At 52.2% G+C, this 14,621-nt stretch overlaps 3 protein-coding genes across 3 annotated transcripts; all 3 read left to right on the top strand.

Annotated features, from left to right (window-relative positions):
* Window positions 1–4,912: 4,912 nt before the first annotated feature.
* Window positions 4,913–7,537, top strand: STEHIDRAFT_162711 (uncharacterized protein; the record flags this gene model as incomplete). Its single annotated transcript, XM_007310373.1, has 6 exons — window positions 4,913–5,108; window positions 5,169–5,719; window positions 5,780–5,905; window positions 5,970–6,032; window positions 6,088–6,237; window positions 6,305–7,537. 6 exons carry the CDS (start codon window positions 4,913–4,915, stop codon window positions 7,535–7,537), a joined length of 2,319 nt encoding a protein of 772 aa, XP_007310435.1.
* A 1,971-nt stretch (window positions 7,538–9,508) lies between these two features.
* On the top strand, window positions 9,509–11,507 carry STEHIDRAFT_162710 (uncharacterized protein; the record flags this gene model as incomplete). The annotated part of the gene is made up of 4 exons (XM_007310372.1): window positions 9,509–9,985; window positions 10,062–10,178; window positions 10,236–10,397; window positions 10,455–11,507. 4 exons carry the CDS (start codon window positions 9,509–9,511, stop codon window positions 11,505–11,507), a joined length of 1,809 nt encoding a protein of 602 aa, XP_007310434.1.
* Window positions 11,508–13,208: 1,701 nt separating this feature from the next.
* On the top strand, window positions 13,209–13,998 carry STEHIDRAFT_150536 (uncharacterized protein). Its single transcript, XM_007310371.1, has one exon. It carries the CDS (start codon window positions 13,429–13,431, stop codon window positions 13,897–13,899), a length of 471 nt encoding a protein of 156 aa, XP_007310433.1. The 5' UTR covers window positions 13,209–13,428; the 3' UTR covers window positions 13,900–13,998.
* Window positions 13,999–14,621: the final 623 nt, after the last annotated feature.

Here is a 14,621-nt window from a genome sequence, read left to right as displayed (position 1 = left end):
GTGTGACCAGTCCAAAAGCCTAAACAGGATTACTAACTTTCTTGGAGGCACGATCATTGACGCATCCATCTGATCAAAGTCAGGCAAACGCCTGTGTTTATCAAGTGGAACAGTCCGCGATCTTTCTAGGCAAGGCAGCCATAAAAAAACAAGAGCAGTCGCCGCATGTAGAGAGGCTATATCGTTTTCTGCAAGACCACAGGCATTGCAAGCCATCTCAATGCCCAAGCCTGTGTGAGGCAAAGGAAAACCAGCGGAGCGAAGTGGCGTGGCGTTTGCGCAGATAACAAAGTAGGAGAGGGTCATCAGAAGAGTTAGTTTTCGTCGACAGATTTGGACGAAAATGAGGATAGCCTGTGGGCCATGTTGACTTTGAAGTGTAAGGCATCCGAATACGGAGAACAAAGCCTTCGGTGCTGCGCGTGTTGAGCGAACATCTTTACATCGTAGAAAGCGACGTTCTCGAAAATTCATATGACTGAAAGAACAGATCAAGAGAAACAACTGCGTATAAATTTGACCGGTTACCATGAGTTTCCTACGGCTACTCGGCTGTATAATGCGGCATTCGGACAAGGGGTAAGGTTCAATATGATTCGTTCATATAACGGCGGAAGAATTGACTTTGATTGTCCAGGAATACGCGAGCCCCCCCTACGACGCCCATTTCTCCAGGTACTCCGGAACGTCTCAGGCGCTCGCCGGCACTAGCCAGAGTCTTCATACGCAGGTCTCCGATGGGTCTCCGGAAGACTTGTGGGGATCCATGATGAGTGCAGAGATACGACACGAGTACGCGACGGAAGTGGCATTGACCCCACGTAATATACCCAACGGGGCTTGTTATTTGGCGTGGGTGGCGTCGCTGACAACGACATCCTCAGCCTGCTCGTTGGCGTGCCCTCTTTGCACCGTGTCCTTAGGAACGCAACCCAGCCCTCGACGCCGAACGCCATCGGTAACAGCAATCAAGAAGGACCGAGCACTGTAACGATCCACCAATCGATTGCGACGCCTATGAGAACTCAGGCCTTTGAACACAACCTTTAGAAACATCCGGATGCGCTATCTGATGGGCAATTGTCCTAAGCATAGAGCACCGGATATTCTCCTCTGGTGCGCACGAAAGACGTGACTAGTCTCATAGAGACGAATCGAGTCTTTGCGGACGAGATGGGAAGATAGATGAGGAGGATGGGTAGGGAGGAACGGGATAGTCGATGTGGCGGCGAAGGAGGACTGAGCATATAATGGAGGATATGAGTGTATCTATAGGGGAGGTTCTTTTTATGTTCTTTTTCACGTCCGTAATGAAAGGTTTCACTCACCGCAAAACCATTGTCATTCGTTCTCTCGCGTTTCTCGGCGACCCCTTTGTGGACACGTGCTCGTCTTGAGGAAAACAGTCCATTACCACGGCGGCGAGTAGGTAGGTTTTCATGGATCGTCGTTGCATGCAAATCTTTGGCACAACTTCCCATTGATGGTAACTTGACTGTCGCTCCTACATGCTGCCTTGCTCCCGTGATCTGATGGCATGAACATGAGCGATGGCGCGCCTGCGACGATGACCGAATCCACGTACCGCTCGGTAGCTGCTCGTTTTCATACGCCCGTATCCTCAAGCCCACGTTATGCGCCCGTATTTACATGACGAAGATGTATGATCGAGAGGAGGAGAGGGAAGAGACGAACACACGTTCATCTGATGTGCATTCGCCCCGGCTTCCTTTGTGTTTCACCCATGTCCGTATTTCTTTGGCCGATGGCTCTGCCTCATCAGGCTTCGTAAGATAGTTACATCACTAAGTGTTGGTCATTAATAGTAAAACGAGAGACGCGACTTATCAGCATTGAATCGAGTCGTAGTATCGACGAAAATACGCACCTCCGAGTCTTTCCTTTTAATTGAGTACATCATGGGAGTGGCCAAGTCCAAATAATGAGGAAACCACCGGTATAGATGCTTTCAAGAGTAGACACCAGGATTCGAGACGCCAGAAGGAGGGCATAGAGCCTCTGGGTAAAACGAATTTTCCAGATATCCGCATACAGCTCAGCGCTCAGGTCAAGCTGTGCAAGCCTCTGCAAGCCTCCAACTGGGCTCATTTGAACCTTGCACTGGGGTTAGGTGCCTACTGCCGGGTTTGACGATGACGGTTGCACTGCTGAAGGAGTCTGGGAACATCGACCATCAGAATTCCTGGCCTTTCCGACCCCAAAATAATCAACGACCTCAGGACCAAGCTTCATGATCATTCATTCTAGAGCGTGATGGAACACTGGGGGAGCGCAGACTTCGTCTGCAGCAACCTCGCTTGGAGGGGAGGGTGGCACGATTTCTATTTTTACCAGGCAGTTCATAATCCATGTTTCGTTTGAGCGGCGCTCGGGCATCTTGGTGCATGTGTGGTAACGCGCTGTCTTGTTTTATGAAGAGGCCCAAGCAAACGAATGTGTTCCATCTCCTCAAATGCCAGAAACACACCAGGAAAAGAACAGGCAGACCGTCATAATACAATACATATATATATGTAGCATTAATATAAGGACCCATGAAAACTCTCCGCGGCTGGACAACTCGAAATTCCTGATAAAGAACAACCGGTCTGATTGACATCGAACGGAGGCAAACCATATCCTGAGCAACAACCAAAAACAACTCATCGACGCACATCCCAAACCGACCTAAGCTACGTGTGCGGCCTTGAGAGGAGGGAATGGATCGTCGTCTTTCCTTAGGAGCCTCTTCCTCGGCGACTCCTCGAGGAGCGGGAGGGACGAGAACACCCATCATCCCTACCTTCCCGTACAAACAGACTCCTTTGATATGTCCAGTATCAATGTCATGGCGGTATGAAGAAGACCACGAGCGGTACATACCAAGAACGGCACATGCTGCCGATCGAGCCTCTGTCACGAACGTTCGAGGGACGTACACGGGTCGATCGTAAGATACAGACGAGGAGGGTGGCGCATGAGAAGGGTGGTGCGGCGACAGTTTCCGATGACCGCTGTGTACGCCTTCACAGACCACTGAGCACAGAGGCAAACCATTCTCTATGTCACAGTGGACATCCGAACTCCTCCGAGATGCGGGCTATCGTTGTTCAATCTCTATGTCGCTCCGACTCGCACTATCGAGGAGCACAGGAAGGGCCACAGTTCGTTTTCTGAGAGACTTCGACGACGACCTATTTCTGCAAGCACACGCAGCACCAGTTCCAGACAAAGATGATCGGTTGCAGGAGTTGAACAGGAGCAGAAAGCAGTGGTGGGCAATGTGATGACCAGTGTTGTAGCCGCGACGGGGTGAGGCAAGGGAGTGCGAGCGATGATGTGGTACGAGTGAAGTATTTGGTGCCCTGCAAAACGCAAAGTGAACATAGCGGCGTCAAGAGCAGCACGAGGTAGATCAACCAGCAACAGTGTTGTATGCTGACCATCAGGAAAGGTGTTTATAATAAAGAGAGTCGGACAGAAGAAAAACACGCGTTCGATGGTTAGTTTCTGAGCAAGGAGAGGCCAAACGGACAGGGGCACGAGACAAAAGATGTACGTAAGCTGTTTGTACTTGTTGAAACGGGAGCCCGACGTCATAATTACGGCGGTGCGAAGGACCTTGTAAGCAAGGTAAGTAATTTTCACCTTCTCTTCAGGAACATCGATATCCAACGAAAACCAGCTGTTTGGGGAACGCCACCCGTGGAGGTGTGTGGCCTCAGACTCTGTATCCCTTCCGGCAGAAGCACAGTTGATCAAAACTTGATAGGCTACTTTCGAAGCATTACCAACGTATCTGTTCGCATTCGTGTTAACTCGAGCCCGAATGTTATGAAGTCCAATGGGCGAGCGGGCTATACTATAGTCTAAGGGCTTAATCTGCGCAATATTCCACGAAAGCGCTACCCACCTACATTCTTAGAACACGGTGTTCATTTCTCTCAGTACATACTACGTACTGCCATAATCGGGGATCTACGGCACCTAGGTCAGAACCTTGAAGTAAGTCCGAACTTCGTACAGAGGAAAGGCGCTGAGGAAATGTTGACATCGCTCCAACATCGCTCTGTGCGCCTCGAGGCAGACTATACGAGCTCGAGCTCGACATCGTAAACCTCGAGGCTATTAGGAACCGTGCCGCATGCTGCATACCACACAGTTCGTCCGGCAGTCGCACGCATCAAAATCGAGGCCGGCAAGCCAGGGCCTCGAGAAACACGCGATGCTCCTGTACTTGCATGACCAAATTGGGGACAAAGCAAAGGTGCCACCTTACAGTCTCCTCGAAGCTCCTCGACTACGAGGGACACAGCTTTCCCGTATGTGCGTATCACTGCAGGGGGCCACCGCCGTGGAGCCCAGACAGCATGAGCTTTGGGTTTTGGGAATGTTGACAACATCGCGTTCAGAGTAAATGGGGCAAATACTGTGAAAGAATGATGCTAGGCTATCCGTAGCCCCACCGGGGACAGGTCGGAACGCTACATACGCGTCAGGGCATAGTGGAAAGTGAGGAGTGACCGGGAACGGTCGATATCTGGATCAAGGGAGGAATGGAAGGCTAGTTAGGCGAATTCGATATTCGCCACGGGCGCCAGGGAACGAGGACTGAGGATGCTGGAAAACGGGAGGAAGGTCTGCACACGCCACACGAGGATATCATGATGCGGACGCGCTTGGACGCGCTTTGACCTTCTTCGGTGTTTCTTGCGCTCGAGGCTGTGGCTCCGGCAGGTGAATTCGAAGCTTCTTGATAGCGTAAGCCACTGCACCGTGAAGTGGCCGCGAGTTGGATTTCCTCTTCTATAAACGGCCCTCCTCTCCCTTGTTTGTTACCCCCTCTTTTCTTTGTCTACACCCAACTCATTCAGCATCATCCCAGCCTCATAGCACAACAAAAGACCTCACCATGAGCTCCGTTCTTAACAACACGCTCGGCATTATTCGTCAAGCCGCGTGGCCCTCTTACGCGCCACCTGGCCTCCACGGTCGTGGACAATACCAGTCTCTCCCACAATTCGCGTCGCGTCCACGGATGCTCCCCGATGATACGAGGGCCAACTTTGCAAGGAAGACTCCCCGCGCATATGAGTATCCAACATATGGTAAGACTCCAGACTTTATGATTGTCAATATTGGCGCATTCTAACACGACAGTCGCCAAGGCGCGCCACCCATCTTCGACCCCCGAACTATCGCCCCCGGCTCGCAAGGGTGCCCTCCCACCACCGTTCCCCATGTCGACGGCCATAACGGCCGGTCGAGTGCGCCTCGCGTCCTCGACGCCGTCCTACATGCTAGGAACGACCTTCGTCGTAGTCCTCAGCCCGCCACCCAGGGCGGGGCGGTCAACAATAATAGTGTCGTCAACCTGCCCAACAACATCGATGGGGCTTACCCTTACACAATTGAGGGTGCCTTACCTCCATTCCGGCAGGATCTCAATGTCCAAGACGCCTACAACCAGCCGCGTTTGTCTCCGCCACGCCCTAGTATAGTCCCAACCGCCCCTTCTCCCCGTACAGAGCCCGCGCCACCCGTCACAACCCTACCCACGGCCGCGACAACGGTCTCCCCTCAGCCTTCTGCGTTGAGCATTGTCGCCTCTATGCAGCAATCCATTGAGTTCATCCAGGATTTGGCTCTGAAGGCAAGATGGGAGGAGATTCACACGATCATGTCCACGGCCCCGGCCGTTCGAAGTGTGGTGCCCAAGGTGATTTGAGTCTTCGACGCTCCTATGTGTGTAGGTAGCTGACGAGGAACTCTCTTCCAGTGGGTTCAAGACGGATATGCCAGATGGAAGGAAAGGGCGGGCGGTTGGAACAATCCTCCCCGGGTGGCGGACTCGGCCCAATACTATTACCCACACCCTTACTTACACCAGCAAGAGGGAAACGAGGTCAGTACATTCGAGGATACGCACCTATACCCACTGACGAACATAACCTCCTGCGGGGTTGTAGATGTCTAGAGCCAACGTGGCCCTCGGCGCTCAAGCGACGCCGCCACCAGTTGTGCCAACGCAGGTTCGTATTCTATCGCTATTTCCCCTTAACATTGACTCACCGTGAGCAATTACAGCGGTTCGATGTCTCTCCGTATACGGACGACGCGGGGCAGACCACATTCACCAGCACCGGCGAGACGAATGGCGTTTTCGACACGTACCAACCGAACACCGCCAACGTGTTCAACAACATCATTGTGGACGAAAGCTTCGGGCAGGTAGAGGTTCGTCCGATAGCTCTCTGTCCGCCATTTCGAAAACAAATACTGACAGACGCAATGTATGCATCAGGTCCCATATGAGACCCACTTCCCGGAGACGGCAACCGACTACGATGCTGGACGATACGTCCTGGCAAATACCACGCGCGACCGGAGCCCCTCGTACCAGACGCAGAATGGTTCGGTCTCCCCCGCGGGCTCGAACTCGACTGAGTTCCATACGGGGTTCACGGACCAGGACGCATACGCCGTCTACCCGCAGCAGGGCACCTACAACGCCGCACCCCACCAGCCACAACCTAATCAACTCTTCGTAGACAACAACACCGGCCCCGTCAACTATCTCCCTCCTCTGGAAGGTTCCTTCCCCCACGAACACGCCACATACAATACCGTCCAACACCTCGAGGCCGTTGTGAACGATCCCCAGAGCGCAGTCAACGCCAGCGTCCAAGCGATCTACTACGATGACTACACAGCGCAGAGCGGTGCCTCTCCTACACGAAGCGATGGTAACGACTCCATGCGCTCCACTTCCTCTGCATCGGCGACCCACTCCTATACGCATACCGAGTCCCCCTGGAGCTCTTCCCCATCTCATTCTGCGTCCCCCTTCGTCATTTCCCTTCCAACCGTCACGTCTCCCTCTCCGCCGAAACCCCAGGCGAAGAGACGTGAACGCAAGAAACCACAGCCCGCTACTTCCCGTCCGGAGACGCAGCCAAAGCGCAAGCGACGGCCCAAGTCAGAGCCGAAGCCGAAGTCAGAACGAAAGCCGAAGCAGACTAACAAGGCTTGGAACTGGTTCGCGTACCCTAACGGGATAAAGCGTAGAGGCATTGGTCGGGGGCCCGCTCTATATCCCAATGACGTCGAGTCTGGGTTGGGCCAAGCATTGGTAGGAGGGGAGCTGATATCGTTGGATGTCGAGGAGGAGAGCGAGAAGGTGGAGGAGCAGGCGTTGGTGGGGAGTGCGAGCGCACCCTCCGGGAAGCAGAGAGGTCAGAAGAGAGGGAGGAGCACCGACGACGACGACAGCGTTGACGACCCCACTCCAAGGTCGAAGAGACGAATACCCACCACCACCAAGAACAACCCGAAGGGTCCGAAAACCGCGACACCCTATCACAGCCATAGGAGCGTCCGCGCAACTTCAGACCCTTCGCTTAGACAAGATAGAACATACGGTAGCCCCGTTGATCAGGCGACTGCCTTCAATCAGGTGCACCGAATATTTTTACCAGGTCCGTACGAAGGGCATGATGAGTCTTACGAAGGCGAGTCAGGTCCATCAGTCGGCTAGGTGGAAATCCCCTGGAGGCGACGAGGATGAGAGATTGGTATGTTCTGCGTAGTTGGACGACCAGAAGAGTAAGAGTATAGCATGGACGTGTGGGTATACTAGTGTTCGAGGACGATCAGTTTCTTCTTTTTTCTCTTTATTGAATTAGAATCAACTCACGTTGGCAGGTGTCTTTCTCGGTTTCATTCCATGTATTCACGGTGACCTGGCTTGATGGGCGTGCGTTCATCCGAGTTGGACTTGCCTTTCAGCAATGATCGGTCAGAGCTCGCTTGAAAACGGCAATGCACACACCCTACGTCTGGTCTCCATGATTTCTTCTCCATGTAATCCTGCCAACTTTTTTTATCTTCTCCGTTCCGTTGCACAGTGTAACAATCAGCGACGAAACTTCTAGGTCAAGGACTGGATATACGTACCTTCTCTGCACATCTTCGCTCCGCCCTTCAATTACTTGTACACGTATTTGACTATTCGCAGTGAAGGTTCTCGTCTGCAAGAACCGTATTCGATGCTTGGTAGGACGACGTCGTCGAAAGGAAACATATACTAGTTACAGCTCACCGAATGTTCTTCTCCTCTTTGTAATTTTCCTGTCCCTGTATATTCCTGTGCTTATCTATAATCAATCAATCTTCTGGGGTTTCCCTGACGAAAAAATACACTGCTCCGGCCGACGAATCACGCATGAGGAATGAATGAGCGGCAGGTCGAGGCGTGCCATCGATGGGCACACGCACCTTCCGGAGAATTTTTCGGGCTGTACAACTTTACATAGCAATTGACATATCTTTTTCGAGTCCTCTAGGCTGTATTTCGAGGCTATTTAGGGGTGACATTGACCAGGCGCAAAGGCGGGACGGAGGGACAAGACGGAGTGCATTGGAAGTGTACGTACGACTTGAAGTTTGAACCATATTTTTTTTCGTGGATCACCGCATTAACCTTGATCTGGGGTTAGGGCGGAATAACTGTGGCGTTAGAAAGTTCGAACCCTCCGCCCGCCAGGTCTTCTCAACTTCTTCGGTTTCACTCATGGTACGACAATCCCGATTGCCTTTACTTTTGCGTTATAAATACGAGCGTATACAAATCTTAGCATTTAAGCAGAACATAGTGGCCTGAGACTCGAGCATCTCGCGCATTCGAATTTCCTGACAGAATGATTACTTTCGCCACATCTCTCTCAGACGGGCAAGACGAAGAACGTGTCATTATGCCAGAATATACATAACGAGTATCTGGGTTCTGACAGGTAATATATGTAGATGAAATGAGAGCCTCCGTCGTTGAAGATACAGTCGCAAGCTTAAGGTATCTGAACATTTCGACGCCGGCCTCAGTGGTTGTAGAACGGCTGAGGGACATCGTCGGAGAGAAGAGAAACCAGTAGAAATTGTACACAGAGAGCGCGACAGCTCGAATCCGGTGATAAGCTATCTATTCCCACAATACGACCACATATGTACCACCCCACGACACCGCTCAGCTACAATAGCGCACGAAGAATCGAACAGGCTGCAGCGTTGAAAGAATGAAATGAGGTGGTGTAGTAAGAAATGCTTACCAACTCAATTCAGCAGCCAGAACCTCCCATCGGAGAGTTGCGTTCTTGGTGCCCATTATCGAAACAGCTTGGAGAAAACGGGGAGAGAGCTACTGCATTTTTCCACGAGTACGCTCGCAAAAATCTGAAAAATGAGATCAATACGACGATCAGCATAAGTATCCCCAAGACGAATAGAGTGAATAATATAAGGCCTGAATAGTGCAGAGGAATGTTGAAAATAATTGTTTTATCGATAACCAAACGGATGACGCATGTCACGAGAGTTTGTTGAACGTCCCCACGGTCCCCCGTGCAAGTGTCGCTGTGCCATTTCCTCCAGGCTTCCGCCAACTGCATCCAACTGCATCCCTCCATCGCATCTGCTGCAAAACCACAGACGCTCTCCGAATCTGAAACAAAACATGACATCGATCAACCACACTGTATCCGGCCACCTATTCGGCGACCTGCAGATCTACGACACAGACGTCCCTGCATTGTCCAACAACAGTGTCAGAGGCCCTTTCCCAGAGAGTGCACAAACTCACCTATCGCCAAACTTGGACTCAATGGAGCGATACCTCTACATTGAGAAACGAAGACAGAAATCCATGACACCTCTTCATCTTGCTCTTCCAAGCCGCTCGGTATCGCGGAGCCCACATGTCCGCGAGGGAGCGCACCCTGTTCATCGTCCTCAGAGTCCGAATAGCGGTATGCTACCCTCGTACTCCACTTCCCTCTTCAATCCAGCTCCTGGGACTGGTCTCTATACCTATCCAGCCTTGTACCTGCCTCCGAATCCTCGCGCTCAAAGCGAGGACGAGCTCTACAGTCGCGACACGCCCTGTGACACATCCTCACACCTCCCACTTCCAAGACAACGTCGCAATACATACGTGAGCCAGCTCGATCTGTTCCGCCGCGATCTGTATTCATCTACTGACATCTCACTCAACGTGCCCTGTCGTACAGTCGGGATACACCCCAAAACGACACTCAGTTATGCCTCCTCCGATGGCGCGTAGCCAAAGTCCATCGTCGTCATCGATGGAACATCAAGAGGATTGTGGAGGATTCGTACATCGAGAGGTCTGTCGATAATTGCTCATGGTTAATATCTCCTCGATAACTGATAAGGATATATAGTTGGTCCGTGCTCTGGTGGGTAGCGGGGAGGTACAGAATGATTCTGAAACCTTTCTCTTTGGCATGGCGTCGGGAGATGGGAATCGTGCTTACGACGAGCCAACAATGGTAAACCGATTTGCACAAGATCTCGCGCAACAGGAACATTCGGCGCAAAGCCAGGTGCGTCTATATCCTTATGTCTCATACTGCGACACGAAGATCTGACCGCGATTCAAGGATGCCCAGGCCTACGAGGACGACTTCGGCAAAAGGAAAGATTTTAGATGCAGGAAATCATCCGGGATATTCGTCTCCCGCGAGCAGCTGGGGTATCCTCCGAACAAGGACTTCGCTGGCGTCCAAACTGACGCAGTCGATGGGGAGAGCGGATCCATCAGCCCCAGCGACCCCACCGGTTTGAACAGTCCCATCCCCAGCCGGATTAACGACATATCAGGATCGATCGGCAACTCAGGGGTCGCTCCCAACTCGTTCGAAGAGGCGGGATTAGCACCTGCCGTGTCGAGCACGGATGAATCGAACGGCCATACTGCATCGAGCGCTGGCAACATGCATGGTACGAACATTCCGCATGGGCTTCCCAATGATGTGCCGAACATGCGAACCCGTGGAAGCGCGAAATCGTCGTCCCCAGCTGCACCCGCAGCTCCTCCCGCCCTGCCCACTAGATCTCGACGCAAAGTCAAACAGCACGACGGCAAGAAGAAAGAGAAGCGGCGGGACGGAGACAAGAAAGAGAAGCAGAAGGATGGAGAAAAGAAGGCGAAGCAGCAGGACGGAGAGAAAATATCTTTCCGCGGGAGGTGCGCACCTCGGCACAAAAGTGGAGATATTTGGGTCATGGGGACCATGTCGGGACATACGATCGACAACCCTCTCCAGAAGGGAGTCAAAGCCTGGCAGGATCCGCTACTCATGGACGAGTGGAACGGTGAGAAGGCGAAGCGTGTCCCGAAGCTTGCGCTGTTCGAGGAGATCGTGAAACTCTCTGTGGACTCACCTGTGGGCAGTGGGGAAGGGAAGAAACGGGGTCGTGACGACGACGACGACGTGGGCGACGTGGCGCCGGCGCCGAAGAAGGCGAGGATGGCGAGGGCCTCGAGAGGCAATGCGAAGGGGAGCGGTTCAAAGGTGTCCCTCAGCGGGACATCGACAGGAGCTGTGACCCTTCCACAAGAACAAATTGAGACATCTGGAAGCGCAGCTGGCGGCGAAGGGCCGTCAACTGGAGCTGACCATATATTCTCACTCGGTCCCCGTGAAGGGTAGACGTGTTCCTAACATGTCAATCCTAGGACGGAGTGCAGAATCTACAGGGAGGTAGAGGAGATGTAGGAGACGGGGGTAGGACGAGTAGGGTGTGTGAAGGGGCGAGCGTTGGGTATCGGGAGTGGGCGATGTGATTCGACCACCCATTTTTGGTTTTCTTTCTCATAGCTCTTGGTTTGATTTTCACTCACCTGTTATTGCGTTCTATTTTTGTTTATTCATCGACATGTTCGGCACGGTGGATATCGGTACGAGCTGGAAGTAGGAGGACTGTCAGCCAGGGTCTTTCGACATACCTTCATAGCTCAATGGCATGCACCTACCACGTCTGGTTTCCGTCTCCACATCTTCTTCCTCCAATACGCGTTCATGCATCGGTACTTTGGTCCATACTCTTGCAGTGCAAACTTGATGAGGGAGGGCGAAGCATACAGGGAAAGACTTACCGACGGAGTCTCTTCTTCTTTGAATCTTTTGTACTATATCCATCTTACGTTTGATCCATCCATCTTTCGGTATCTTTCTAGCGAGACGACACCATACGTGCCCCGGCCAGTATCATGCGTGCGGCATGGGTGGGGTATGATGCTCATCGATGGATCGGCGAACCCCAACCACTTCTTCCGTCCGGATCGTTCCCTATCGTTCCTAGGCCTAGGGAACGCGATGACGTGCGACAAGGGAACTGCCGTTTTCAGAACAGAGACGAGTTATCCAAGTCGATTAGCTCCAGACTCAAAACCAAGACACAGAAAAGCACGGGATAGGACTTCCGCTGTACATCCGGGCCCCACAGAGGAGACATCGGACTTGTGTGTGAGGTATTGTTTCCGGCGGCTGGCTATCGTCCGGACCACCCCTGGTCCATCCATCGTTTTCGCCGGTCTCCATGACCCTTTCGCCTTTCGAAGATGAGGACATACCTGGTACTCCAGTCGTTCTGTAACTTCGGTGATATGTCGACTGTGACTTCTGCGCAATTGATTCCAGGCTGTTGGGGTGAACGCGATAATCTGCCAGCCATATAGACAACGAAACGTCGCCTAGGTAAAACTACCCCTGAGCTCGAGCTACGATTTGCCCGTGTCGTTGACGAACGCCTCTCCTGGTTCGGTCACTAGTACCGTTCTTCCACGGCAGCCTCACCAGAGGTTCTAGGACCTTCAATCGTTCCGTCTCCACCGCATCCATCCTCTTTTTCGCCACCTCCATACTGTCCTCGTTCGGAGCATCTCGAGGAAATGACTTGACGAACCTGAAGTTGATTGATGAGCCGACGACGAGGATGACAGGACCCCCTCCGAAAATGGGTCGCAGCAGACTTCGTCGAGGTTGCGTATCCATTTTCCTGGGCCTTCGAGACACGCACCAAGACGATTACAGAGTATGATACTGAGGATGAACGTCAGCTTGAGACAGAGTTGTTTGAAACGTCGGAGGGTCGATTAGAGAAGATACATGCGAAGAAAGAAAAAAACCGTGTTCAGCGAGCGGCGCCACAGTGGCACCTCCCCAACGCGTTGCGGTAGGGGAACGAAATCAGACCACTTTTCGCTCTATCCTCTTCACCGCACTCAGTGCTGCTGCCTTTCTACAAGCTTGCCTATCGTTCCTACTGCTCCAGATATTACCGATAGACTTCCTTCAATAGCTCCTCGTCTATGTGCTTGCGTTCAACGAGCCAGAGAGACATAAACTGGGGGAAAATACAGTCGCAACTCTTGACTGCCGATTCCCCAACGTTCCCACCTGGCCCATAATTCCTTTCCTCACTGTCTAACACAAATCTTTTGACTTGATTTGTTTCCAGGCTGCTCTTTTGATCTCGTTGCTTCGAAACAGCCACGCGTCTCGTGCTCACTCGGAGCCCACAGGAACATAACCCAACGCGCTTGTCTTCGATAACGATCCAATACCGAAGATGGGTGTTCTGGACGCTTTGGAATGGTTGGATGGAGGACTCTGGAGCTGTGCGATACTAGAGACTCGAAGTGGCTCGCCAAGCTTTGAAGGGTTGGGTGGCATTGATACGAATGAAGGGCCAGCAGGCTACGGAGGTGAGTTTCTCGTTACTGATATTCGTAGTGGCCATCGCTGGGGTAGTCTGCTCGGCGATCACTGGCGTGGTCTCGAAGCCCATGAACGTCGGCGTCAGCGAAGTCATTCCGACCAAATTACACCGACGATGTGTTCCCCTCGATGGGCGCCTATTTTGGTAGCGCGCTTGACGCTGTCTGTGTGGAAGTTTGAACGTACTTTTCGCGTACGAATTCCCTATGAGATACCGTTATGCTCTCCAAGATGCCCAACGAATCATGTAATAGTCATGCACATCGTCAAAATATCGAATGTGACGTGTAGAGCACCCTGTTCGGGTCACGATGATACCTGAACATGTTGTTTGCTCGTGACGGTATTGATCAATCAAAAGATACATGGGACTTCAATACGAAGATGTGGTGAGTCCACCTCGCCTGGAATCTGACTTCAGGTAGCGAGCACGGAAGAAGTGTACGAAGTGTACTGATCAGAGCCGGACGTATGTCCCTCGTTGTAATCGTCGAGCCTGAACTCCTTGGACGTCTGACAGGTGAGTCATCGAAGTGCCCTGTTATGCATGGCTTGTGGACTTGATAAGTCCAAGCTAGCAGCGCGTAGAGTCACGTAAAGGTGCAACCCCTCGACACGGACGGGTTTGCGATAACAATGTATGTCCCCAAACCAATCCTGTACACGACTAACTGGTAACGTAGAGGATTTTGCGCACGTGCAGATGTGCATCAATAAATCTGACCTACCGTCAAGGTGCTAATGATAATCGCTCTGCACAGACCTGCGAAATGTGATTCGCTGTTTGTGATCCTCTACCCTCAAGCAAATAATGCTCAGGATAGATATAACTGACGCGCAGGAATATAATGTATTTGACCAACGCCAGCCTCGAGTGCGCGTCGTCGAAACTGAGAGGACAAGAGTAGCTTCGCACACTTACCTCCATGCTGACTGATTCAACAGTACAAAAGGCCCTGGCGGAAGACTGCAAGCCTTGCTGGGTTCAGGTCGCTGCTGACAATGGGCTCGATTATATTGAGGTTCACCAATCTGTACTGACCA

The sequence above is a fragment of the Stereum hirsutum genome (assembly GCF_000264905.1).
Source record: "Stereum hirsutum FP-91666 SS1 unplaced genomic scaffold STEHIscaffold_20, whole genome shotgun sequence".
Lineage (NCBI taxonomy): Eukaryota > Fungi > Basidiomycota > Agaricomycetes > Russulales > Stereaceae > Stereum > Stereum hirsutum.
Note: the sequence above shows the minus strand (reverse complement) of the source record. Positions and strands in the feature narration are given on the sequence as shown.